The sequence below is a fragment of the Puma concolor genome, chromosome D1 (assembly GCF_028749965.1).
Source record: "Puma concolor isolate L17-30 chromosome D1, mPumCon1.1.hap2, whole genome shotgun sequence".
In the NCBI taxonomy this organism is placed as follows: Eukaryota; Metazoa; Chordata; class Mammalia; order Carnivora; family Felidae; genus Puma; species Puma concolor.
In genome coordinates this window covers 11,880,164-11,905,978 of record NC_141676.1, presented here as the reverse complement: position 1 = coordinate 11,905,978, position 25,815 = coordinate 11,880,164, and the positions used below count along the sequence as shown (strand labels likewise).

General features: G+C 52.3%; 1 protein-coding gene across 2 annotated transcripts in view; it reads left to right on the top strand.

Annotated features, from left to right (window-relative positions):
- The window catches only part of DTX4 (deltex E3 ubiquitin ligase 4), a 37,404-nt gene that overhangs the window by 5,136 nt on the left and 6,453 nt on the right, over positions 1-25,815 (top strand). For both annotated transcript variants that reach the window (XM_086677325.1, XM_086677324.1), the window contains exons 2-8: positions 4,144-4,870; positions 11,511-11,572; positions 11,891-12,052; positions 14,074-14,135; positions 15,589-15,741; positions 18,788-18,949; positions 24,268-24,357. In XM_086677325.1, the coding sequence (XP_086533451.1) occupies positions 4,251-4,870; positions 11,511-11,572; positions 11,891-12,052; positions 14,074-14,135; positions 15,589-15,741; positions 18,788-18,949; positions 24,268-24,357 (1,311 nt within the window). In that variant the 5' untranslated portion in view covers positions 4,144-4,250. The remainder of the gene's footprint in view (positions 1-4,143; positions 4,871-11,510; positions 11,573-11,890; positions 12,053-14,073; positions 14,136-15,588; positions 15,742-18,787; positions 18,950-24,267; positions 24,358-25,815) is intronic.

The following is a 25,815-nucleotide window of genomic DNA, read 5'->3' as shown; positions in this document are numbered from 1 at the left end:
ATGAACATTCTTTATTCCTATCCCATTAGCGGCCTTTTCTTTGGGTCACTGCACTCAAGGACTAAATGGATTTCTCAGATCATCTAGTTCGTGGGCCTGACTATAGAGGAGGCCGGGACTAGCACATTCCAGACAGAGCGGACTCTGAAAATAATCAGAGACACGAAATCCCGCGATGAAATTCTTTTGTACCACGGCGTTGGTTCTGAAGTCTGCCTTCTGTCTCTAAATAACCTGCTGGGGCTGAACTGAACTCAGCGTCTTTCCCTCCAAAAACTGGCTCTTCCTCTTGAAACCCCTCTGCCGGCAAATGGTGTCCCCATTTTACCCCTCGCCCGTGGTCGAGACCTCAGGATTCTTTGACTCTGTCACAGTGTTGTTCTCGTGCCCAGTGTGTAAGGCAACGTAGACCGTGTGGCCAGCTGTTGAAATTAGTGTGCATGGTGAAGATCCGGGATGGTTGTTTGCATGCAGATGCCCAGGCCCAGGCCCTGGAGATGCTGGTGATTCCTCATGGCAGCCAGTGGGTACACTAGAAGGTGTTAAGTACCCCCAGGAGATTCTGAAGCCGGTGATTCTGGAAACTCTCTTGGAAAGCATTGAATTCAGCTACTCATGGTCACTTCCTACCCATTTCTTCTCTGCAGGGTCCCTCCAGTCTGTCACCTCCTTTTCATCTCCACTGCCCATACCCTCATTACTTCTCACTTGGAACTCATTAACAGAGCAACTCTAGTCTTGTCACTTCTCTGTGTCACAGACTTCACTGGCTCCTCATTGCCTACAAATAAAACCTTCACAGCCTGGTGTTCCAGACTGTCTAAGCCTTGGCTCTGACATAACTTTCCAGGTTTATCTTCCTCTCTGCCTTGTATCTTCCTCAATTCCTGACGAACGGATGTCCCTTTTATCCTCCTGCATCAGAGTTCTCTGACACCCCCTCCCCGAACTATTCACAAAGTCCCTTCTACTGAAACGCCCTTCTTTGCCACTTTCGCCTGTTGAAATTCTCCTTCTCATTCAAGCCTCATCCATTTCTTGAAATGTCCTCCGAACCATCATTGCTTCCTTTATCCGGTCGGTATTTATGGAGCCCCTAGGAAATGTTGGGCATGGGGGGGGGGCGGTGAAACCACGAGCAAACACCTGGGTGCCCACTCTCGTAGCATTTGGGAGTCCGGTGAAGAGATACAGACATTTACCAAATTAACCACACCAGCAAATGTGTAACTGCACATCAAGATAAATGCTGCAAAAAAAAGGCAAGAATGAGAATCTGATCTGGTCAGGGCAGTCCAGAGAAGTTTCCTGGAGGAAAGGAGTGGAAATCTGAACTATGGGCAGCAAAGAGGATGCCAGAGTGCCTTGTGGGGTGGGGGGGAGTCCAGCATTGTGCAAAGGCCCAACGAGGAGAAACATGGCAGTGGGGAGGGACTGGAAGGGCCAGTGTGGCAGAAATGTAAGCAGAGTTATTAGGGTGTGAGGCGGCTGCAGAGATGGGAGGGAGTGGAGAGGGTCAGGTTTTGACCTAAGGGGAGTGCACGGAAGGGATTCACGCACAGTGGGGATGTGGGCAGGTTTCCTCAGCCCACGTGCATTTTGTTGGCACCCTTCCCGGGCATATTCGGCCTCATAAATAGTCATTCGCCCCCCTTGTCTAGTTTTAGACTGTAAGCTGTTTGAGTAGTGCCTGCATTCCCCAAGGCAGCCAGTGGGGACCCGGCAACATGTGACAAATGACTAAATGCCGAAGTAGCCAGAAGTCTACCGTGCCTTTGTGGAGTCCTCATTACTGCCGCCTTGGGCGCCAGAGCAGAGCTGGAGGGTTGTGACTCTGCCTGCACTCGAGGCACCGTAGGAAAAAACGCCAAGACCCTGGTCCACATGGGGCACAGGCAGATCTGCACCCCAGACCTCCTGAGGGGGGCCTGGGCTGGGAGAGCATTTCAGGAAATGGATGGCAAATGGCACAGGACCCAAATGAGCACAGTCTCGATAGGTAGAAATGGCAAAGGAGGGCATTTCCGTGCACGGGACCTGGGGAGTAGTAGGGGAGGGGGGTCAGAGACCTGTGAGGGAGTGCAGGACGATAAAAGGCCATGCGTCTGCCTGGAGTCCAGGAAAAGAGCAGCATGGGGGCGGTTGGGGGTGGGGGGACATAAACCTGGAAGGGTATGGGAGAGCCACAGCTATTGGGATTGATACCACTGTTGTAAAAAAAAAGCCTCTTAAGCATATTTGTGAGAATCGGACACGTGAATTGCCCCCGCTTCGCTGGAGAGAAGATAGAATAGGGTCATTTAAGCTCTCGAAACTTCATCTCCTTCGTTTCATTGATCATATGGGATGAGATAGGGGCTTTCTAAATAAGAAAGATTGTATAAGGGGTTATATGCAAACTCCCCCCCCCCCCACACACACACACCCCACACCCCACAGATATCCTCTGAACTAAACTTACCATGACTTCTCCATCCCGCTTGGACATATAATAGAAAATAAATTACAATGATAATCAACCAACTTTTAGTGAGCTCTTGGCATGGGGCAGGTGCGATTTCAACCCCTTCTATTCATTCCTTCCTTTAATCCTCAAATCCACCCTTTGAAGTAGCTCCCCAGGACCCAGGCAGATGCAGACGAGGAAACTGAGGCTCAGTCGCACAGCTGGAAGGGACAGAGCCTCTGCTGTTGGACCCAGAGCCTGTGCTCTTTGTCCCCCAGTGAGCTGGCTACTTACGAAGGAAATGGAGGCAAACCGGGGAACTACTGCCCACCCCCCTTCTTCCTCCTCTCTTCCTCCCATCCAGCTCCCCCCTCCCCAGATCCCCCAGCAGCGTCCTGGTGCTGAATAGGGGATTGTTTTCTTCACCCTCCTGCCTCTGAATGTTGATGTTTTGGGTCATTAAGGGGCTTGGAGTTGGGGTGGGGGGCGGGTTATGACCCTGGAAAAGGACTGAATAGACATTGTTCCTTTTCTTCCCCCCTTGAATGGAATTCTGTCCCCGGCCTTGGTGTCTCCCTCTGGGTTGGAGGAGGGGATGGGTCAGAGGCCTGTAAAGGGGAGCCTTTTCCCACCACTGATGGATAAGGCCTAAGCTGACAGATGCGAGATTCAGGCACTCTTGGAGCCCTCCCAGGTCCCCTCACCCTGCCTTGACCCAGGCATCTTCGGCCTTGATGTTGATAGCCATGAAATGAGCCCTGATTGGGCATGAGTCTGAATTCAGTCTTAGGGTGGGTCGGGGAGAAAGAGGCAACAGTTATAGACTTCCTTTTCCTTCGAGTCCCTTTGAACCTGTAGGTTCATTTCTTCTGTATTGCTTCCCTGAAATAATCCTGGCCTCTTCCCTGCTCTCCCTTCCCCCAGTGAGACTAAAAATCAAGACAATCCTATCTTTAGGATGGCTTGAGCTTTGGGAAAGAAAAGTGTTAGAGAAATAGAAAATAATCATGATCATTATTACTGTTTTGATAGAAGATTTAATGCTCGAAAGTGTAAGAGTTCTGGCAACCTGATTTTCTATTTTTGTTTTTGCTGCACCCTTAAAGGGACAGAGAGGGAGCTCTCACTCCACCAGGCTGGGCTGGCTTCCTGGGGGTCTCATCTTCTTCCTCTGCCCTCTAGGCTATCCTGACTCTTTGTTCTTTTCCTCATAACCCTCTGGGCAGGGGCATTTGCAGGGTAGGGGACAAGTGACAGGCTATTTCTGAGCGCCTACTGTGTGTCAAGGGCTTTATGGGCCTTAGTGCAAATTGCAGGGCGCAGGAGAGATCCAGGACGTGGCATCCATATTCCAATACATATTTGTTTGTTAGATGAATAAGCAGATCGCATTTATTTTCACAAAAACTCTGCAAAGGAGTCCTTGTTTCTCCGGGAAGGAAAGGATGTTGGGGATTTCTACGTAAACTGGGAAGTGAATGAATTTGGCTGCAAACCAAGGTCTCGGGACTGCAAACCGGCAGGTGCTTTTTTCTGGTACCCCACACTAACCCCACACCCTTCACGCTGTCACTCAGATGCTCCCACCCCACCTCAAAGCTGATACCCCAACAGGCAGCCCAGTGCCCGCCGGGACTAACCAAATCCGGTTTCATTCCCTGCTGACCCCTACCCTGTGCTCCGTCCCCCTCTGCCAGGGACCCTGCGCCCAGTTCGCCGCAACTACTACGACCCGTCCTCGGCGCCCGGGAAGGGCGTGGTGTGGGAGTGGGAGAATGACAACGGCTCTTGGACGCCCTACGACATGGAGGTGGGCATCACCATCCAGCACGCCTACGAGAAGCAGCACCCCTGGATCGACCTCACTTCTGTCGGCTTCAGCTACGTCATCGACTTCAGCACCATGGGCCAGATCAACCGGCAGACGCAGCGCCAACGCCGCGTCCGCCGGCGCCTGGATCTCGTCTACCCCATGGTCACGGGCGCCCTGCCCAAGGCCCAGTCCTGGCCGGCCAGCCCCGCGTCGGCCGCCTCGCCCGCGGCCCCGCCCTGCTCCTGCCCACAGTGCGTCCTGGTGATGAGCGTCAAGGCCGCCGTGGCCAACGGGGGGAGCGCGGGGCCGCTGCAGCCCCCGGCCGCCCGCAAGCACATGCCCCCGTCTGGGGCGGCCAGGCTGCCCCCCCCACCAGGCCCTGCGGCCAAGCCGCTGGACAGCACGGGCACCATCCGAGGCCCGGTGAAGCCCGTCCCGTCGCAGGCGATCCGGCGACAGGCCTCCGGCACGCCGGCTGGGGTGACCATGGGCTCTCCTGCCAGCCCCCCCGGAGCCAACGGCAAGACGGGAAGGGTGGCCCTGGCGACCTTAAATCGGACCAACCTGCAGCGACTGGCCATCGCCCAGTCCCGGGTGCTGATCGCCTCTGGGTAGGTACTTTCACCTGATGCCTGTGAGCGTTTAGGGCACAGACCCGACTGACCTGGGCCAGAGGTGAAAGGGGGCTGCCTGCCAGGACTTAAGCTCCCTGTCCTCTTGTCCTGAGCCTCCGGCTGCAGGTGGAAGGCAGCACGGTGTGGTGGGTAAGGGTGGGCTTGGCCTTTGGGGTCCACCGGATCTGGCTTCTAATGGAGACGCTGCCACAGCTGTGTGATTTGGGACACGTGCCTAACATCCCAGAGTCCTAACTTCCTCCTCCGTAAATGCCTTCGATAATCCTCCCCGTTAGGGTCACTGCTGAGGGTTGAAGGTTATGCACACCATGTCCTAACAGGCAGTATTAAGGGGGCTCCCACCAGGATCTAGGTTGGGGGCTTTATCACCTCATTGAATCCTTACAGCAACTCTTTTTTTTTTTTTTTTTTTCTTTTTACCATGTATTTATTTTTGAGAGACAGAGACAGAATGTGAGCAGGGGAGGGCCGAGAGAGAGAGAGGGAGAGAGAGAGAATCCCAAGTAGGCTCCAGACTCTGAGCTGTCAGCACAGAGCTGGATGCGGGGCTCGAACTCACAGACTGTGAGATCATGACCTGAGCTGAAGTCGGATGGTCAACCGACTGAGCCACCCAGGTGTCCCGATTACAGAAACTCTTTGAAGTAGGCATTTGGATCCCCTTTTACCCAGGAAGAAATCAGAGGTTCCCTCGCTCAAGGGCAGAGAACTAATCATTGGCTGAGATCAAAATTCAAACTTCAGGAAGGCTGATGCCAGAGCCAGACTCTTTTCTGACTGCCATCCTGCTTCTCTGTCACAATGCCCGGCATACAGCAGGTGCCGGATGAGACTTAGCTCCTTTCCTCTGGTCTCTCTGGAACTCCAGTTTGGAGCTAAGAGCCCATATTTAGTAAGCACTTACTATGTGTGCCAGGCACCTTCCGTGCGTTGTCTCAATTCTTCCCGTGACAGCCCAGTGTTGTCGGTTCTGTGATCACTGCTTTTTATGATCTTCTTGGTCCCCCTAATCGTCAAACGGGGGAGACCCAGGTCCGCATGGTGCCCACGGCCTTTGCCTGCCAGCTCCCGATTTCTTGTGAGATTGGCCTCTCACGCCAGCCCCATCTTCCTTTCCTCCAGAGGGGCCTGGCCCTGCCTGTGACCCCTGAGCCCCAGACTGTCCGGGTGGTTTGGACTGAGGTTGTACACCCAAGTGGGAAATTCAGGCTGCCCAGGGGAGGCCATCTGCACACAGAGGTTCAGTGCTGGGAGACAAGGAGAGGCAGGTGTACTGGGGAGGGAGAGGCCCGGCCTTCCCTTGGGTCTCTGCCTAAGCTAAGCCAGAGTCTGCAAGGTCCAATTTCCTCGTGTGCGAAATGGGGAACCTCACGCTTGCCTTGCCTGCCCCATGGAGTCCTTGTGGAAACCTCCACTAAGGGAGTGCATCCCTGGAGAATTTACCAGATGCACCTGCCAGTATTATCTCATTCTCTGACCTGGTGCACCCAGTATCAGGCTCGGGCACGCGGCTCAGAATTCACTTCCCAAGGAGGGCCACACGGCCCATGTGTCACAGAGTGGGGGTTGGGGCCCAGGGTTTAGTCCTCTAGTCCTCTGTCCTTTTGGCTAAAGCTCAGCTCCTCGCCGTATGTGAAGGCAGTTTATAAATGGTCAAGTGCAGGTCAGATGTGTGGGGTTTTCACATGACTCCTTCTGAACTGGCAGAATATTTGGTAGAGGGGAATGGGCACCTAAACCACACCACTGCTCAGTTTCTCCCCAAGGCCACACAGCAGCGTCCTGGGGGCCTCTGACAGAGTACCAGGGTAATTATTTGTGCGGCAGAGGGAGGCTCATATACTGGATGAGAAACCCAGCCTCCAGCACCTGACTGCCCCGGGCTGGAACCCAAGTTCCTTCATGTGCAACTTGGGGCAAGTTTTGCACCCTCTGTCTTCAGCTTGCTCCTCTGGAAAGTGGGGACAGTCATAGTACCTTCCTTATCAGGGCTGTCATGAGGATTAAAGGCAGTGCTCAGCGTGTGGATTTAGCCCAACGCTCGGCAGTAGTAAGAGTTTGGTCAGTATTAGCTGCTATTATTGTTGTTGTTAATGTGTATCTATTGAATGTGTGCTGTGTAGTCGAACTGAAGTCAAAGCTGAGCAGCCTCTAACGCCCCACCTCATTTCTGGCGCCCTTGGCAAAAGCCAAGTGACCTCGTGCCATAATTGGGGGCAAGGACGCCCTGCTCACTTTAAACCTCACTGAGGAAGCCGACAGCTCTTTATCTCCACTCTATTCCCCCTGCCCGCCAGCCCAGCGGAATCGGAGCCGGAGAATGGAGTGGAGAATGGAGTGGAGGTCCGGGGCAGTGCTGTTTCAAAAGGCCTATAGAAACACGCTTTTTTCTCCGCTCTGTTTTCCTGACAGGGGAGGCCCCGCCCTACCCTTCTATCTTCCAGCCCCTTCCCTTTTCACCTCTTACCACCACCCTCACCCCCACCACCATTTTCTCCTCCAGTCTTTCTTGGCCATTTAATTAGCGTGCTTATTCCCTTTGTCTGGCATTGCCGTCCACCTTCTGTCGTGGAATGGCCCCTTCCCTCCGCCCTCCCTGTCCGTGAGCTCTTCAAGCAACTTTCCCACGGAAAAAAGGAAGACCGGGGAGGGCGGGAGAGGTGGGCTGAAGAGAAGGGTTTGAGGGGGAACAAAAGACCCTGTGAATTATTCAGACACACAAGCAGGGGGTTTGTAAAGAGAAAAGAGGGGGGCTGTGTAGTGGGGGGCGGGAGTCGCCCCTCTGGCCCTCTCCTCCAGAATCGAGGCTTCTCTATCTCCAGCGAGACTTCGGTTGCTGGAGAGACGAGACCATTGTCCTGTAGGAGGATTCCTGGGTTGGCTCACAACTCCAAAAACACCCCACTGTTTCTCACCATGGTATCTGCAGAGCTTTTCTCCTGCCATCAGCCCCCTTCTCTGCCACCGTGCCAGCTCTTGTCTTTTCTTAGTTTTATATGTGAGGGACAGAAATGGAAACTGAGAACAGCCCAGCAGAATGGGGAGGGGGTGTCTTCCGATGCTGAGGCCAGACAGCTTTGGCCGAGCTGGAGGATGTGAGAGGCATGCCAGTGATTGGCCTGCTGATTTCTGGAAGGAGGGCTCAGGCATGTACCGGCGGGAGGGGAATGGTGGAGGGGGGTGTGTGTGACCGGTGGGGACTCCATGGGCCACCTCCACGGCCAGCCGCCTCCACCGCTTTCATTTTAACCAGTCACCGAGAGGGAGGGCTGATCAGGTGTTGCCACCTCAACAATCCTGTGCACTGCCCGGGGCTCCGCTTTGCACTTTGCCCTCCGTGTCCTCAAGAATCAGAAAATTGGACTATTCCAGCAGGAAAAGGCTTTATCAAGCCTGACTTCCTCTTCCAGTTGAGAAACAAAAATGTAAACAACCCCCCAATTTGCATGGGGCTGGCCGGTTTATAGAGTATTTGACCTAGATCCTGAATCCTCACAGGGACACCATGGACAGAGATGTAGGGTGGCCCTGCTCTTGGGTGTGGTAACTTGGATGTGGTCACTGAAGTGCAGAGGGGCCATGGGGCTCTCCCAAAGGAACAAGGTCAGTGCCAAGCTGGAAGGCAGGTCTCCTGACCCCTGTGCAAGCCTCCTTCCACTGTACCCTTCTGTATTTTGTCAGCAGATCTCTTCCTCCTCAAGTCCACTGCCACCATCCAGAGCCTGCTGACAAGTTTTCCCTTTCCTGGCATGGCCCCCCACCACGGTATTCCCGGGAGTCCTGGGTCCTCATATGGACCCTCCCTCTCTTCAGACCTGGCCCCGTCCCTGGGTCCCTGGGCTGCCCAGGGTGTGCTAGGGGGACTCTTTCCTGGTTAACCAGATTGGGTGTGGAAACCTGCCAGTCCAGTTTGTGGGAACAAAGGTGGCTTTTGTCACCCAGATCACAGCTACTTATCTCCTGGTGGGGGCAGTGGGGGGGGGGTTGCTCGGAGCTGGTGAGGGGGTGGGAAGGTAGGCGCAGGGCTGGGCTGTGAGCGTTGCCCCCTGGTGGGGAGCCAGCGAACAGACACAGGCCGCCAGACTGCTTCACTCCTTTTCCAGACCAGCAGTGGGGAGGCCAATCAATCCCCGCAGGGGACCCAGGGCTTAGGCGGCTGCCTTGCTCTTAGGCATTGGGGCAGGGAATCTTCAAGAAGTCCATCCCCCTGGCACCTGCTAACTCCAGACCCTCACAAGTTCACAGGTGAGGTTGTGAGGAGTTACTGGCAGGTTTGGGGCTCCAGTCTGGTTTCCCTGACTCCAGTCCACCGTGCCGTGCCTCGCCCTGGGGGGCAGGCCATAGAGTCCAGAAGCAAGGCTGGGCCTCTCTTCTTGGCCAGCTTTCCTTTGTGTTGAATTCAGCTTTCCCCTCTCCCCATCCGGGTTTGATTTATCCTGGGGGTGGAAAGCAGGCTGCGGTGGTCTGTTGAGACACGAACGCTCCCACATGTGTTCTTTCACATCCTTCCCACAGCCCTGGTGCACGTGTCATCATCCCGGGGAAGGGACAGGGGCCCCGGAAGACTCAGCGTAGCGGGGGAAGCACCCATCCCTGTGGGCATGTGGGGGACAGGCAGACCTTGTCCTCAGCCTTGAGGCCCCCCATTCCAGCCCCTCTCTCGTAGTCCTAGATTTATTCCACACGCTCTTTGTTCCCCATGTCCTCTGTCTGCCACGTGGGGTGACAGAGGGGTCGCAGAGACACAAGAGCCCAGCACGGCGAGTGGCTACAACAGCGGGCTCCGGAGCCAGATTTCCTGGGTTTGAATCCTTAGCTGTGTGACCTCCATCGGGTTTGCTCACCCTCTCTGTGCCTCAACCTCCTTGCCCATTAAATTGGAGCTAATGATAACGGCACCTCCTGTGGAGGTTGTTGGAAGTCTTAGATGGATTTGTGCGATGTGAGCGGTTAGAACCGTGCCTGGTACCAGGTGGGCTCTTCAGGGTCACACACGGACGAAGGGCCACAGGCTGTCTTGTTCACCGCCGTGTCCGCAGGCTCTAGGGGCGAGTCCAACTGGAAGGAGGGCTCTGTATGAATGAGCATGTAAGCAAATAACGAACACTGCAAAGAAACAACTGAACACGCCCCTTCCCCTCCTGTATTCCCAGCACCACCCTACCCCCCAACCCCCCATAGCAGATCTGCTGGCTTCTCAGGCCCTCTGGCCCCTGGAGTCATCTGTGACCTAGTCCATTGACGTCCTCGAGCTCCCTTTCCCCCTCCGAGCCCATCTGTGGAAGCCTGGGTGGCAGGGGCGATGGCGCACAACCCACCCCCACGTGTCCCCATGTTTTTCTATTTGGCGTCGTGGGAGGCCTCGCCTTTCCAGGCAGCTGTGCGGACTCCTCTCCAGAGCCTGGCTCGGGTTTCTGGGGAGAAGGACAGAAAGAGGAGGAGGCTTTGCCTGGTATTTAGATTTCTCAGCAAAAAGGAGGGGTAACAGCTGTTGGAGCAGTGGTTTCCCAATGTCAGGCTGGGATCAACCTTATCTGGGTCCTCTCCAGAAGCGAGAGAAAATGCAGGTTCCGTGCCCCCTCCCCCCCCCCCCCCATGGGAATTCTGATTCAGGCCTGGGGCTCTGTCTTTTTAAAAGCTTCTCAGGAGCCACTTGGTATACCCACCCGGGCTTGAACTTGTCTCTCCATTTTTCATTCGCTCCACAAACACTCACTGAATGCCTGCTAGTGTCAGGCTGTGAGGATATTTGTCCGTGTGGAGTTTTGATTCTGGAGGGGGCGAGAGTAAAGCAACAGCTTATTTTTTAAAAACCATCAGTTCCAGGGCACCTGAGTGGCTCAGTCGGTTGAGCCTCCGACTCTTGGTGTCGGCTCGGGTGATGATCTCGCGGTTCGTGAGTTCGAGCCCCGGGTCAGGCTCCATGCTACAGCCCAGAGCCTCCTTGGGATTCTCTGTCTCCCTCTCTTTCTGTGCCTCCCCCGCTCATTCTCTCTCTCTCAAAATAAATAAACTTAAAAAAATTTTTTTAAACCGTCCGTTCCCTGGGGGAAACAAAACAAAAACGAAAGAGTAAGGCAAGAGGGCTTGAGAGTCCCGGGGTGGGATGGAGGGGTGGATCTTGGTATTAAATGAGATGGTCTCAGGAACCTCACAAAAAGGTGAGCCGAGACCAAAGGATCTGTAGGAGGAGGTGAGGCAGAGAGAGCATTTCAGGCAGAAGGAGCCACATAGGCAAAGGCCCTGAGGCAGCAGTGTGGCCCAGATGGAGCAGGATAAAATGGTGAGGGATATGTGAGGAGACCAGGAAGATGAGGGTTGAGCACGGTGGGGGGGGACGTTGGCAGGTCACACAGAGCTGTGTGGGCTTTGCCGGGACCTCGAGAGACTTAAGGAGCCATTGCGAATTTGGGGGGTTCCGAGGGGAGGGGTGACATGGTCGTACTTAGATTTTAAACGTTAACATTTCCTGCTTGTGGTGCTAAGAACCGACTCTGCCTTGAATAGAGATAAGGAGTTTCTGTCGGAAAAGGGACCCCTCAGTGAGGGGATTTTGGGGGTTCCAACCCCACCCCACTTGTCAAAACCGTAATGTGTCTGCCCTTTCCTTCCACAGGGTCCCCACTGTGCCAGTTAAGAACCTCAATGGGTCCAGTCCTGTTAATCCGGCCCTGGCAGGTAAGCGCTTGCTTTACGGCAGGCGGGGGAAAAGGAAAGCTCGGGCCAAGGAGGTGGTGAGCATTTACCGCAAAGAAAGAATTGAATGAAAGCAAATGTGGATGTTGGGAGCGGGGTGGGGAGGGCGGGAAGAAGCACAGCTTCTGTTGGAGAGGAGCAAACGCACACATTTCTGGGGCAGGCAGCGAGGGCCAGGGGAGGCTGAGTGAGTCACGAGAGCTTGTGCCGGGGAAACAGGGGGGCGGGTTCCCGGGGAGGGCGGTTGGTGGGATGCTGGGAACTAACTCTGCAGTCCGAGCTCACGCCCTGCCCTTCCAGGAATCACCGGGATTCTCATGAGTGCAGCCGGGCTGCCCGTGTGCCTCACCAGGCCGCCCAAGCTGGTTCTCCACCCGCCCCCGGTCAGCAAGAGCGAAATCAAATCCATCCCGGGGGTTTCCAACACGAGCCGCAAGACCACCAAAAAGCAGGCCAAGAAAGGTATCAGCCTCCTTGTCTTAGGGGGTGTGGGAGTCAAAGGCGTGGGCCTCGGCCGTGGCTTTGCCGCCATCACCCAAGGTCATACCCGTGGCTTCACCCTCTGTGCCTTCGTTTCTGCGTCTGCTAAGCGGGCCCAACTACCCCTGTTCTGCTGATTGCACCAAAGTGGATTGTGCGTGAGAGGGAGGCACCTTAAGAAGTGCAAAAACACGGTCCGGAAATATAGAGACACAGAACCACCAAACGTGACGCATAAAATACGATACAGGGGACTGTCACTGTGGCCCTGGAGCCAGAACAGCCTGGGTTCCAGTCCTGACTGTGACACTTCCAAGTCATGTGACCGCAGAGAGCCCTTTTTCTTTCCTTTACAATGGGGTAAAAAATGCTCACAACAAGTATGGGGCAGGTGTGCCCCAGAACGCATCCATGACAGGGAGTGACCACTGCCCTGTGTCCCCCCAGAGCCCCTAGGCTGACCATTCGAACCTTCCTTCAGGCACTCCTTCCTCCCTGTGCACAGTCCCGTCACCAGGGGGTCCAGATGTGTGTCTACCCTGTCTCAGCTCTGCGGCCGGTCTTTCTGGCTGCTGGTGTTGGTTGTTAAATGTCTTGACCGTCACCCCAGGCCCCCACCTTACAACCTTGTTTTGAAGGGTCCGTGAGATCTCATGTATATTGTAACTGGGCCCAGGGCCTGGCAAGCAAGAGGCTCTCAATGAACAGAAGCTTCATTCTTAGAAGCGGGCTGGTGGGAAGGAAGGGCCTGCATCCTGGGTTTTGGCGGTTGCATGATCTGCTTCCTCAAACCCTTGCCCTACTTTTCTACTCCATCAAAAGTTCTCTGCTTAAATGAACTCAATTGCCCTGTTCATAGTCTGATAGGAAATGACAGGATTTCACACTTTCCCGCGCTTCCTGTGATTATTAATAGCACATGTTGGACCCTTAGCTGGAAAAGTACTAAAGGTCTATGCGTCCATTAGCTTCTTTAATTGTCAAAGCAGCCCTTTGAGTGGGCACTCTTGCTTTGCCTGATCTCACAGGTGAGAAAATAGAAGCTGAGAGAAGCTAAGAGGGGTCCCCAGGGAGGAACTGGTCCCTTTTAAGGTTGTATCATCCTGTCTCCTGCCTTCAGACTGGGCTGCCTCCTAGAGGTCCAGCCCCCAGAGAAATTCCAGAATCGCTGCAGCCTGTCAGGATGCTTCCCTGCTGCTGGTCTCCCGCACCGTCAGCGGCCAAGGAAGCTGTGGGCATAGCTTCCTGCTTTCCCATGAAAATAAAATCACTTTGACACCACATTACAGACCGAGACAGTACTCGGCACACTGTAAAAAGCATGTGATAAGCCTACCTCATTTTTTTTTTTTTTTTTTTTTTAACGCGTAACAGTTTACACAGTGCTGTCTTCTGCTACCTCGCCTCATCGTTTGGGCATGCCCAGGCTCTTTGATTACACGGAAGAGAGCCCCACACCACCCATCTCAGTTAAAAAGTGGGTTTGGAGGGGCGCCTGGGTGGCGCAGTCGGTTAAGCGTCCGACTTCAGCCAGGTCACGATCTCGCGGTCCGTGGGTTCGAGCCCCGCGTCAGGCTCTGGGCTGATGGTTCAGAGCCTGGAGCCTGTTTCCGATTCTGTGTCTCCATCTCTCTCTGCCCCTCCCCCGTTCATGCTCTGTCTCTCTCTGTCCCAAAAATAAATAAATGTTGAAAAAAAAAAAAAAAAAAAAAAGTGGGTTTGGTGAAAACAGGCCCGGGGCGGGGTGGGGGGGGGACTGTCAGGAAAAAGACTGCGGGAGGGAAAGACAGGCAGGCACACCTCCCACCTTCCCAGACACCTAGCTCCTTCCTCCTCCTGCCGATTCCCTTTCAGATTCTTAAATGTGGTTGCAGAATGAATTCCTCCCCCTGCCTGCTTTGAGCCTGGCTGCTGGCTCCCCTGTCCGCATGCCCAGCCTGATGAGGCCGTTTGATCCCTTACCTCTGTCTTGGTGGCCCACCGACCACCCTGTCCCCCCACAGGTAAAACCCCAGAGGAAGTGCTCAAGAAGTATCTGCAGAAAGTCCGGCACCCGCCAGATGAGGTGAGCGCAGGGGGGAGGCAGGGCAGGGTTCACCCACAGCTTCTCCTCCGCCGGGGTTTTCCACAGGTTGCAGCAGGAGCGGATTTCTGCGTCCTGGCTGCTACAGAGCCGCTCAGAGCTGACACAGGGCTCCAAGGTTGGCGGTCTGGAGCCGCAGACCGAGGCTGCATTCTAAACCACCTTCCCGTTAACAGTCTGAATGTAGCAAAAACGGCATGACAAGCCCTGGGAACTGACGTTTATTTCTTCTTCTTCTTCTACTTATTATTATTTTTTTAAGGAGGCTTGAACTCATGACCCTGAGATCAAGAGCCGGATACTTAACCAACTGAGTCAGCCGGGCGCCCCATGGGAACTGACTTTTAAATGGGCTTGATATAGTCTGGTGGTTCTCAGCCAGAGGGAGTTCTGCATGGGGGGGTGGGGAGGGGCGTGGGGGAGGGAACTGCTAATGGGCCGAGGCCAAGGGTGCTAAATAGCCACCGTGCCCAGGACAGCCCCCTCAGCAAAGAATTACCAACCCCAAATGTCAATAGTGCCAAGGTTGAGAAATCCTCTTGTAGGCTTATTGATTTATTTATCCTTAATGTTTATTTTCTTATTGAAAAAGTTTTTTCATGTTCATTTATTTTTGAGAGAGAGAGACAGAGCGTTGAGTGGGGGAGAGACAGAGGGAGAGAGAGAGACAGAATCCCAAGCAGGCTGCAGGCTCTGAGCTGTCAGCACAGAGCTTAACATGGGGCTCGAACTCATGCACTGTGAGATCGTGACCTGAGCTGAAGTTGGATGCTTAACCGACTGAGCCACCCAGGCACCCCAGTATTTATTTTATTTTTGAGGGTGGGGAGAGGGAGGGAGCATATGCAGTGAGGGAGGGGTGGCAGAGAGAGGAAGACACAGGATCCAAAGCAGGCTCCAGGCTGTCAGCACGGAGCCCCATTCAGGGCTCCGTCTCACAAACGGTGAGATCATGACCTGAGCCAAAGTCAGACGCTGAGCTGACCCAGCCACCCAGGCGTGCCTCTTGTTGACTTATTTAAACAGCAGCCCTTCTGGTACACTTGAGATACAATTGCTTTGCAAACGTTCAGCTTAAATAAAGGGTCTGTCAGCAAGTGTCTGTTTCCTCCGCAAGCCATTGGAGAACACCAAGGAAGGACAGTGTCTCATCATCGCCCTAAAGGAGAGGACAGTTTTGGTGGTGAGCCCCAGGTGGCCTGTGCCACCAGCAGCGATTATTCCAGGAACTTTTCTGCTGTGTAAAGTGAGATAAACCTAGATTTCGATTCCCAAAGGCATGTCTGTATATATCCTGGTTTGTGGGTTTTCTAGAAGAGGAACAGGGACACCTCACCAGACGTCTGATCATGCGAGAATCACTGCGGAGATCCTCTGGCCTCCCAGGCTGGGCCAGCGCTGAAGGCCTCTCTGCTCTGTCCCCTCCCACCCCCAGGACTGCACCATCTGTATGGAGCGCCTCACGGCCCCCTCGGGCTACAAGGGCCTGCAGCCAACAGTCAAGCCTGACCTGGTGGGAAGGCTGTCCAGATGCGGCCACATCTACCACATCTATTGTCTGGTCGCCATGTACAACAATGGCAACAAGGTTAGTGCCAGCCTGCGGGGCTGGCCCCCGCCCGCGGGGCTGGCCCCCGCCCGCCATGGGCCCTGGAGGAGCAAAAGCGTGAAGGCCCTGTTGGGGTGATTTGGGGTGTCTGAGAGGCACCCTGGGGGCAGCAGGAGTGAGGATCTTGGCTGTTCTCAGCAGGGTCAGCGTCCACACAATTATAACGTTCGCAAAACCTGTCTTACCCAACTGCTCCCCTCCCCCATCTCTACAGTGGGTGTGATGGTCTGAGAGGTGTAGACTTCAGTCCATGAGAGTTCTTGGGGGGAAGGGGGGTTGACAGTGTGCCCATAGTGAGCGTTCATTACTCCCAGTGTGGGCAGGTTTCTAGTCCCTTCGAAGCTCACTGTTGGAGGAGGGGAAGGCTGTCTGTGATGCTCACCTGGTCCATACTGACGGCAGAGCAGTGTTCCTCCATGAAGCTGGATTCCAGGAATCTGCGAGTCTCCTTAGATGCTAACTCTCTCTTTACACTGTCCGAGCTTTTACTAAGCCACTGACATCCCTCATGTCCTTTGCTGTGCCTGGAATAACCATCACTCCCCTCTCCCCACGAATTCAAATCCTACTTGCTTCTCCAGACCCTGCTTGGATCGCAGCAGAATTTGAGGTTTCCCTGATGTCCCCAGCTTCTTACTCATCCCCTCCCCCCAAAAAGTCTGCCTTTCGTGGTCTGCTCTGTACTTCTCCTGCTGTGGGAAAGAGGAGAGGAGAGAGTCAGCAGACCCAAGCTTGAACCCTGGCTCTAGTAACTGAGTGATTGTGGGCAAGATTTTCAATCTCTCTGAGATTTCATTTTCCATCTGGAAAATGGAGATAAAACAATACCTACTTTCCAGGGCATTATTACCATTATTAGTCAAATGGATATCTCCTTGGTATTATAGGTATAATTTTTTTTCCCTTCATCTTTATATAGCCCTGTGATTGAAGTTCCCAGAGTGCTGACCTTGGGCTGACCTTGGGACCTTTGTCTCAGAGAGCCCATGCTCAGTCACTGATGGATGATGCGGTCTGAACTGGTTTTCACTTTCCTGACCCTAGGTTAAAAGGTTTCATTGGGGCTTTGTATTTTAAGAGGTTATTTTGGATTTAAAGGGATTTTTTAGCACGTTCATTCTCCTTTTGACGACTATTTTCAAGAACAATCTAGCTCCTCTTTGCACTAATACTTTGAAGCATGCCGTTTAAAATTTTCTTCACACAGAAGAGGAAACGAAAGGACCCAGAGAGAAACGCAGTGGTTCTCCCAAGGCCATGAAGCAAGTTAAGGCGAGAGCAGAAGGTGGAACCCTGGTTCTTGGCCCCAAGCCTTGGGTTCCTGTCCCGTTGACCACATGAAGTAACCTTCTCCATTGCCCTGAATGCAAGTTACTCCTTTAACATTAGTAGAGCTTGAGCTGAAGGTCCCCAAATAGCTCCACAGAGGATCGCTGTCCTCCTGAAATGGTGCAGATGTCCTGGAGAACTTCTCTCCTGGCTGTGTGACAGCCTTTTCTGCACACATGGCTCCCTGCCCACGCCTTCCTTCTCACCCACTTTCTTCTGGAAAGCCTGGGAACAAGGTCTCCTCCCAGCCGTGCAGGCCACGCCTCACTGGGTCCCAGTGTGAAGCCAAGGCCCCTTATATATCTGCATCCAGAGTCTTGTCCTGCGCCCCAACACAGCCACTGAGCCGTGGGCTTTGTACAGACCGCTGAGGACCAAGCCCTAACTAGTGTCCAAGTCCTTTAATGGTGCTGTGCCTCAGTTTTCTTCTCTGTAAAAGGGAATAATTTTTTTTAAATATTTATTTATTTGAGGGGGAGGGAGGGGCAGAGAGGGAGGGAGACAGAGGTGGGACTTGAACTCACAAACCAGGAGATCATGACCTCAACTGCTCAGGCGCCCCAAAATGGGAACCATTTAAAACAAAATTTTTTTTATATTTATTTATTTTTGAGAGACAGAGCACAAGTGGGGAGGGGCAGAGAGAGAAGGAGACAGAATCCAAAGCAAGCTCCAGGCTCTGAGCTGCCAGCACAGAGCCCGATGCGGAGCTCAAACTCACAAACTGTGAGATCATGACCTGAGCTGAAGTTGGACGCTCAACCAACTGAGCCACCCAGGCGCCCCGGGAATCATTTTTAGGGCTAATAATAAATACTAAGGCTAATATTCCTTTAAAGCTGATATCAGGCAAGGCCTATGTGAAACAAGATGTAAAGTCTGTTGTAAGATTTAAAACACCTTCCCTAACAACTCATTCCCTCCCTCGTTGCTTGTGCAGACCTTGTCCTCAATCCTTCAAAACCAGTCCAGAGCTCTTCTTTAAGGACCATTTTCTTAAAGTCAGCTTCATCTACTCGGGCACACGACACCCACTTTCTCTTTTCAGAGCAGTGGTTTCTAAACCTGTATGAGCCTTAGGGGTCATAAAAGTACTAATAACAGTTAGAGACACGACTTAGTGGTCAGCACTTCCTGTGGGTTCTCTAATTCAATCCTTCCAACAACCCAGTGAGATAGATACTATTATTTTCCTTGTTCTGTTACAAAGCCGAGACCCAGAGAGGTTAAGCGATTTGCTCCAGGTCTCCCAGCAGGTAGATGGTAGAGCTGAGAATCCAATCCAAAGTTCTCAATCTTCACTGCTACTTTCTGTAGCACCCCCCCCCCCCGCCCCATCCAGTTTGGTGGCCTGGGGTGGGGTCCAAGCATCTTTGTTGCCAGCAAGCTTCATCAGGATTGTGATGCTCAGCAGTTGGGCAGAGGCTGCTCCCTAGTGCTTTGTTGTTTGGTACTTCATGGTTGGATAATGACTCCCTGTGTATGTTCCCTGCCCACATGAGCTGCTCTGCCTTTCAAGGATGGGGGGTCTCTCTTGCATGGCCCTTAGTATGGAGCTAATTTGTGGAATTTACTTATTTGGGTGCATTTTGTCCCCCTGGCCTTTTATCTTTGTCCCCTTCCAGGGTTAGGTGGGGTTAGGGGTGTGTTGCCAAAACTGTTTCCCAACCTGGCTGTTCCTGCCTTGTGCCCTCAGGACGGAAGTTTGCAGTGTCCAACCTGTAAGACCATTTATGGGGTGAAGACAGGCACCCAGCCTCCGGGGAAGATGGAGTACCACCTCATCCCTCACTCCCTGCCCGGCCACCCCGACTGCAAAACCATCCGGATCATCTACAGCATCCCTCCTGGCATTCAGGTGCTCCCGAGTCAGCCACGGGCTTTTATTTACTTATTTTTTAAGTTTCAGTGTTTGCAGGCAATAGGTTTGTCTTTTTTCTTTAATGTTTATTTATTTTTGAGAGACAGAGACAGAGCACGAGGGGGGAGGGGCAGAGAGAGAGGGAGACACAGAATCCAAAGCAGGCTCCAGGCTCCGAGCTGTCAGCACAGAGCCCGATGCGGGGCTCGAACCCACGGACTGTGAGATCATGACCTGAGCCGAAGTTGGACACTTAACTAACTAAGCTGTACAGGTGCCCCGGTAATATGTTTGTCTTAATCTGTTCAGGCTGCTGCAAGAAAATATCACAGACTGGGTAGCTTTTAAACAACAGAAAGTTATTTCCCACAGTTCTGGAGGCTGGGAAGTCCAAGCTCAAGGTGCTGGCAGATTCACTATCTGGTAAGCCCCTGCTTCCTAGGTCACGGACATCTTTATGCTGTGTCCTCATGGCAGAAGGGGTGAGGGAGCTCTCTGGGGTCTCTCTTACGAGGGCACTAATCCCATTCATGAGGGCTCACCTTCATGACCTTATCACCCACCCAAGACCCAACCTCCAAATACCATCATCTTGGGGGTTAGATTTCAACTTGTTAATTTCCGAGGGATACAGACTCTCAGTTTATAGCAGTCCATTACTTCTTGTACTTCTTGCTTGCAAAATACATTCTGTTCCAATAGTCCCCAAAGTCTCAACTCATTCCAGCATCAACTTTAAAGTCTAAATCCGAGGACTCACCTACATACCATCTAAATCAGAGGTGGGAGAGACCCCCATGTACAAGTTCCTCTCCAGCTGGGACTCCGTGAAACTGAACAGGTTATGTGGTGGGGCCCTCGTGAACAGGATGGGTGCCCTTGTAAAAGAGCCCCCGGAGAGGCCCCGCATCCCTTCCCGAATCGAGGCCACAGGGAGAAGACAGCAGTCTATGAACCAGGAAGTGGGCGCCCACCCGACACTGGATCTGCTGGTACCTTGGACTTCCCAGCCTCCAGAACTGTGAGAAATAGATCTCTGTTGTTTAAGCCACCCAGTCTGTGGTGTCTCATTACAGCAGCCGGAGAGAAATAAGATAATTTTATACTGTGAAAAGTTTCCTTTTCTCCGTCCACCCGGTTTCACCTCCTGCCCCCGCGTTCCACCATTGTTCTTACCTTCTTACGTGTCCCCCAGGATTCTCCGTGCATGTGCAGCAAAGACTGTTTGCACCTCTCCCATTGGTACACAGAGGGGGACAGTTTAGACATTGTTCTGCACCATGGATTTTTCAATTAACAATATAGTTTGTAGATCTTCCCATGTTGGTATAGAGGGAGCTTCTTCGTTCCTTCTTGGCTCTGGGTGAGAATCCATAGTATATGTGCACCCTAATTTATATTCAGCAGTCTCCACTTGATGGGCATATGGATTGCTTCCAATCTTTTTACTACAACAAATAATACTGTAACAGATAACCTTGTATGCATGTGAGTATATCTGTAGAATAATTTTCCAGAAGTAGAATTTCTTTGTCAAATGATATTTGCATTTATAATTCGATAGATGTCCCTTGGCTTTGATTTTTGTGGGCATTTCTTTCCTCTTTTGATTCTTTGAAAGACAGCCCTAAGGAACAAATTGAACCTTATTCCTGACAGTAAATACAAATGTGCCCCTTCCTTCACACATTGAAGATTTTTTAACTGATCTAGGATTCGTTTATTTGGCAACTATTTATCAGTTCACCCTTCCTTCCTCCCTCCTCCTTGCCTTCTTCCATTTTGTCTCTTATTTAACAAACATTGGAGGATGGATTATGGGCCAGGCATGTTCTAGGTGCTGGAGAAGCAAAGGTGAGCAAAGCAGACACAGTCTTTTCTCCTCGGAGGCCCCCATTCTAGCGGGATGAGGAAGTCAATGCCCAGATACATAAGCAAGGTATTGCCAGCTAGCGATAAGAGATGTGGCAGAAATAAACCGGAGCAGGTGAGATAGTCTGTAAAATAATTTAAAGAAAAATATGGTTATTCCTGGAGGGACTTACCAGCCAGTCAGAGAAAATAAGTCTACATCACCGAACTATAGAACACAACATAATGTGCACCATAGATAAACGCTGTGGGGGGTCGGGGGGGCAACACAAGAGGTCTTCAAAGTCTGAAGACACTTGGGTTCTGAATCCTGGCTGACTCTGTATTGGCTGGGACTTTGGACAACCACCAGACCTCTCTGAGCTCGGTTTCTTTTTTCTTTTTTTAATTTTTTTTAACGTTTATTTTTGAGAGACAGAGAAAGACAGAGCCTGAGCGGGGGAGGGGCAGACAGAGAGGGGGTACATAGAATCTGAAGCAGGCTCCAGGCTCCAAGCTGTCAGCACAGAGCCCAATGCGTGGCTCAAACTCATAAACCATGAGATCGTGACCTGAGCCAAAGCTGGATGCTTAACCAGCTGAGCCACCCGGGTGCCCCTTGGTTTTTTCATCCCTACAGCTGGGAACCTCCTGTGCAGGGGGCTTTGTAAGAATGGGAGTGAACATTTGTATGTGCATGCTGTGGTATTGGGCACGGTGGTCAGGGGCTCAGTGCCCGGTGACTGGCATTATGTGAGCAAGCTACTTGTCCGGGTAAAGAAGAAGAAGGCTTATGTCTGTCTGTCTGGGAGGGTCTGAGGAGACTTTCTGGTGCAGGGCACCAGTAGTTGAACCTTGAGAGCCATAAAGAAATGGAGGAGAAGGTTTTTAGTGGGAGGACACAGCAGAGTTGTGGCGGAGAGGAAGCAGGGGTGTTGGTGGGCCACAAGGAAGAGTTTAATTTGGGTACTTGCGACGGTGGGGGATGGGAGGAGGGTGCTTGAAGGAGCAGAGAGTGAAGGAGGACTGTGGGCAGGCCATGGAAGGACGCCAGCATGGTGAGGGCTGCAGCTTTATTTGTCAGGCTTTGTTTGTCCAGCTCACTGCTGGACGCGACCAGCATTTTGGGAAGTTGTGTAGTTGGGACTGCACTTTGGGAAGGTCAGCCTGGCGGAGGAGTGAGGGGTGACCTGATAGACCAGTTAGGAGACCATTCTGGTCATGGGGCCTGAACAAGGAGGGTGCGGAGGATGAGGGAGAGGGAGATGTGGTTGGAGGTGGGGGCAGCTGCGACCTTCTGGAATGACTGGAGGCAGCCAGTTGGGATGGTAGGGACAAGACTGACAATATGGGAGTCGGGGAGTCGGGAGAGACAGCCGGTGTCTGATCCCTGGTGAGAAGTAGGGCAAAGATCAGGGCGGGGCAACCATTTTGCAGGAGATTCTTTTCCCAGCCTCTGGGACTAAAGAATGGAGAGCCAGCACGGGGGTTGAGGGGGTGGGAGGGGTGGTGTTGAGGGGCCGCTTGCTGCCTGTGTAGACGCCATGGATCACGGATCGTCCAGGAAAACTCAAGCTTACACCAAGGGAAACGCATCTCTCTGCAGTCAGTGCAGCCACTCTGTAGACCACCCCTTGCGAGTCAGTAGCAGGACCCCTCAGTGCTGTGTCCGTCCCTGTCCCTGGAGACTCCAGAGACCACAAGGGCTTGGGGTTTCCAAGAGGAATCGAGAACTTGGAGTTCTGCCTTCACTTCAGAGAACGAGTCTCCAATCTAGAGGAGGCAGAGTCGTGACTGCTCCACTTGGCGACGTGCAGGGAGCAGACAGCCTCCTGGAGTCAGCGCCAGGCGGGTGTCTGTGTTGCAGACGGGCAAGTCCCAGGAGGGTGAGGCGCAGGCAGAGCCGTGCTGGGAATCATCTCTGGAGTTGGGCAGTCTGGCTTACAAACAGCTGTGGCCGTGAGCGTGTTGTAAATGTGCTTTGATTTCATGGGACTATGAAATTCAGAACTGTCACGTCCTGCATCTCCAAGAAGACGTTGTTACCTCTCTCAGCCCAGGGGTATATTTCCCTTCTCCTGTATTGCGCTTAAGATGTTCAATTTGGAAAGGATAGATGATCTTGAGCCATGCTATTAAAAATCTTTTTAAATCACAGGATTTAAAACTCAGTTTGGGAAGGATGGGTGCCTGGGTAAGTTCAGTTAGTTAAGTGTCTGACTCTTGGTTTCAGCTCAGGTCATGATCTCGCAGTTCCAGAGTTTGAGCCCTGCATCAGGCTCTGCACTGACATGCAGGGTCTGCTTGGGATTTTCTCTCTCTCTCTGACCCTCCCCTGCTCTCCCTCTCTCTCTCTCAAAATAAATAAATAAACTTCTAAAAAATCAGTCTGGAACCACCATCCACTATAAGAAAAAAAATGAAAAGTCTGTGTTTTCTTATAGTTTCTTCATTCATTCATGCACTCATTCACTCCTTGACTCATTTTTTTCAGCCACAGCACAGTTACCATTTGTGTGAGAGCTTGTGCTAGGAGCTGCATGGAATTATCAATATTAGATTGGCTTCATCTAGAAGGGATTTTTTAAATGGCTCCACAGACCCTCAGGGGGTCAGGGATGCTCAGAAATTATAGACAAACATTTCTGTTTGGGGTGGGAAGGGGTTGGGGTGGGGGATAGATGCATTGGTTCTGGGAGAAAAATCCCTCACTTTTCATGAGCTTCTCATGGGGGCCTGTGGATCCTGATTAGGAAGCCTGGCTTCTGGCTAAATTCTGCATCAGTTTCTGTCCCTGCTTGCTTGCTGAATTGGGGTATCAGTGCACCCCCGAGTTCACTGCAGCATTATTCACAATAGCCAAGACCCTACATGCACATCAGTGGATGAATGGATAAAGATGACTCCAAGGCTCCTGGCTCAGAGGCACTTTTGTTATTCTGAGTACTTTAGAGGGAAAAAGTTCATCATGTGCCTCAGGAAGCCTGGGCTTAAATTTTGGCAAAGCCATTGACATTGGAGAAGCCCTGTAACCTCTCTAGGCTGAAGTTTTCCTCTTTTGTAAAACAAAAGAGCCCGTGGCCAGAGCCCCCCCCTCCCCCCCCCCCCCCCCCCCCCCCGGTGATGATGATGATGAACGTTTACTGAGCTCTTACTATGCACTGCGGTGCCAAGCTCACTTTAGCCTTCACACTCTCCCCATTCGATGGATGGGGGAACCCACACCCCAAGAGAGGGCCCCAGCTGACACATCGGGAGGTGGCCGCTCTGGGTCCAAACGCAGGTCTAATGACTCCAAAACAGGCGGGAAACCACTGCTATCACTGCTTTGGGATCTGTTCTCTGTCCAGACGCTTTGACCGTTATTATTGTCATCATTATTTGAATTAGTCACGCATGGTCTGCACCCCTTCATTAAAAACATCTTGAAAAATGCCCTTCGCTGACTTCCTTTCTGCTTTCAGGGGCCGGAACACCCGAATCCTGGGAAGAGTTTCAGCGCCCGTGGCTTCCCAAGACATTGTTACCTTCCAGACAGCGAGAAAGGGAGAAAAGTAAGAACGGGGGTTTGGGGGGCTTGGGGGTAGGATTTGCTTCTGTGTCAGGGCCCCAAGTTTTGCTTCCTGCTGTGCACAGGCTAAAGAGCTGAGTCTCTTTTTACCACAGACGCACATGGTAACAAGGTCATATTTGAGTCAACTGTAGGTTAAGGTGGGGACGATTAGAATGTTTTCTTTTGCAGGATAGTTGGGGCAGGGCTTTTTCCTCTCCTGGATAGCACTGGCAATAATTTATCTATTTTAGGATCCTTTCCCAGGGGCCTTTGCTGCTTAGCAGATGGTCCTGGGACCAGCACCAGTGACAACACCTAGAAGCTTGGTGTTGAGATCAGGGAAGGTTTTGAAAATCCAATCATTTTCTGGCCTTAGCCACAGAAAAATGAACATAAAGATTTTATTCTAATTTTACAATTTGTAGAACCACTGAAGCCCAAACCTCGGGGCACCTGGGTGGCTCAGTTGGTTAAGCATCCGGCTTCGGCTCAGGTCATGATTTCATGACTTCGTGGGTTCAAGCCCCGCATTGGGCTCTGCACTGACAGAATGGAGCCTTCTTGGGATTCTCTGTCTGTCTGTCTCTCTCTCTCTACCCCTCCCCCACTTGCACTCTCTCTGTCTCTCTTAAAATGGGTAAATACACTTTTTTAAAAAATGCAGAACCTTAGAAACTCCTTCATTTTAACAAGATCCCAGGTGATCTGACAGTACATTAAAGCTTCAGAGGCACTGCTCCAGGGCAGGGATCCTAATCTGTGGGAGATTACCTTTTTTCTTTTCTTTTAATGTACTTCTGTATTCTATGACTTTCCCAAAAGACAGAGGGAAAAATCATTGGGTTTCTGGATCCCCAGTGATTCATGGTTCAAGCCTCAGTGGTTCTATGAATTGTAAAATTAGAATGAAAATCTTTATGTTCATTTTTCTGTGGCTAAGGCCAGAAAACGATTGGATTTCCAAACCTTCCCTTATCTCAAAAAGGAAAAGAACCATTGATCTAAGGGGGTGTCATGCCCCTTTTTGTGGGGTGCAGTGCTGGACCGGAAGTGGGTTTTAGCTAGCTTTCTCTAGGTCCTGCTGGGTAACAACCTTGGTCTCAGAGGCTGACATCAACAAATGCTGACTCTCATGCACTGTGCATGCCAGTGGCTATGGCTTGTTTGGCTGCTATGAGTCCACTCTGTCTGCTCCGTGGGGCTCCGTGTCCTGGAATCCAGGCTGAAGGAGCAGCCTTTCTGTGGTCTCTGCCCTTCTCCTGGAAGGGAGCAGAGGAGCAAGAGAGAATCCGAGTGGAATAGTGCGAACCCACTACAGCTGCTGCTGGAAGCTTGTCGCTCCTACTCACCTTTCACAGGCCCCAGCAAGTCATGAACACCACACAAGGAACGGGGTCATGAACTGCCTACACGGCAGCCCCTTGGGTCACATGGCAAAGGGCATGGGTGTTCTGTTACA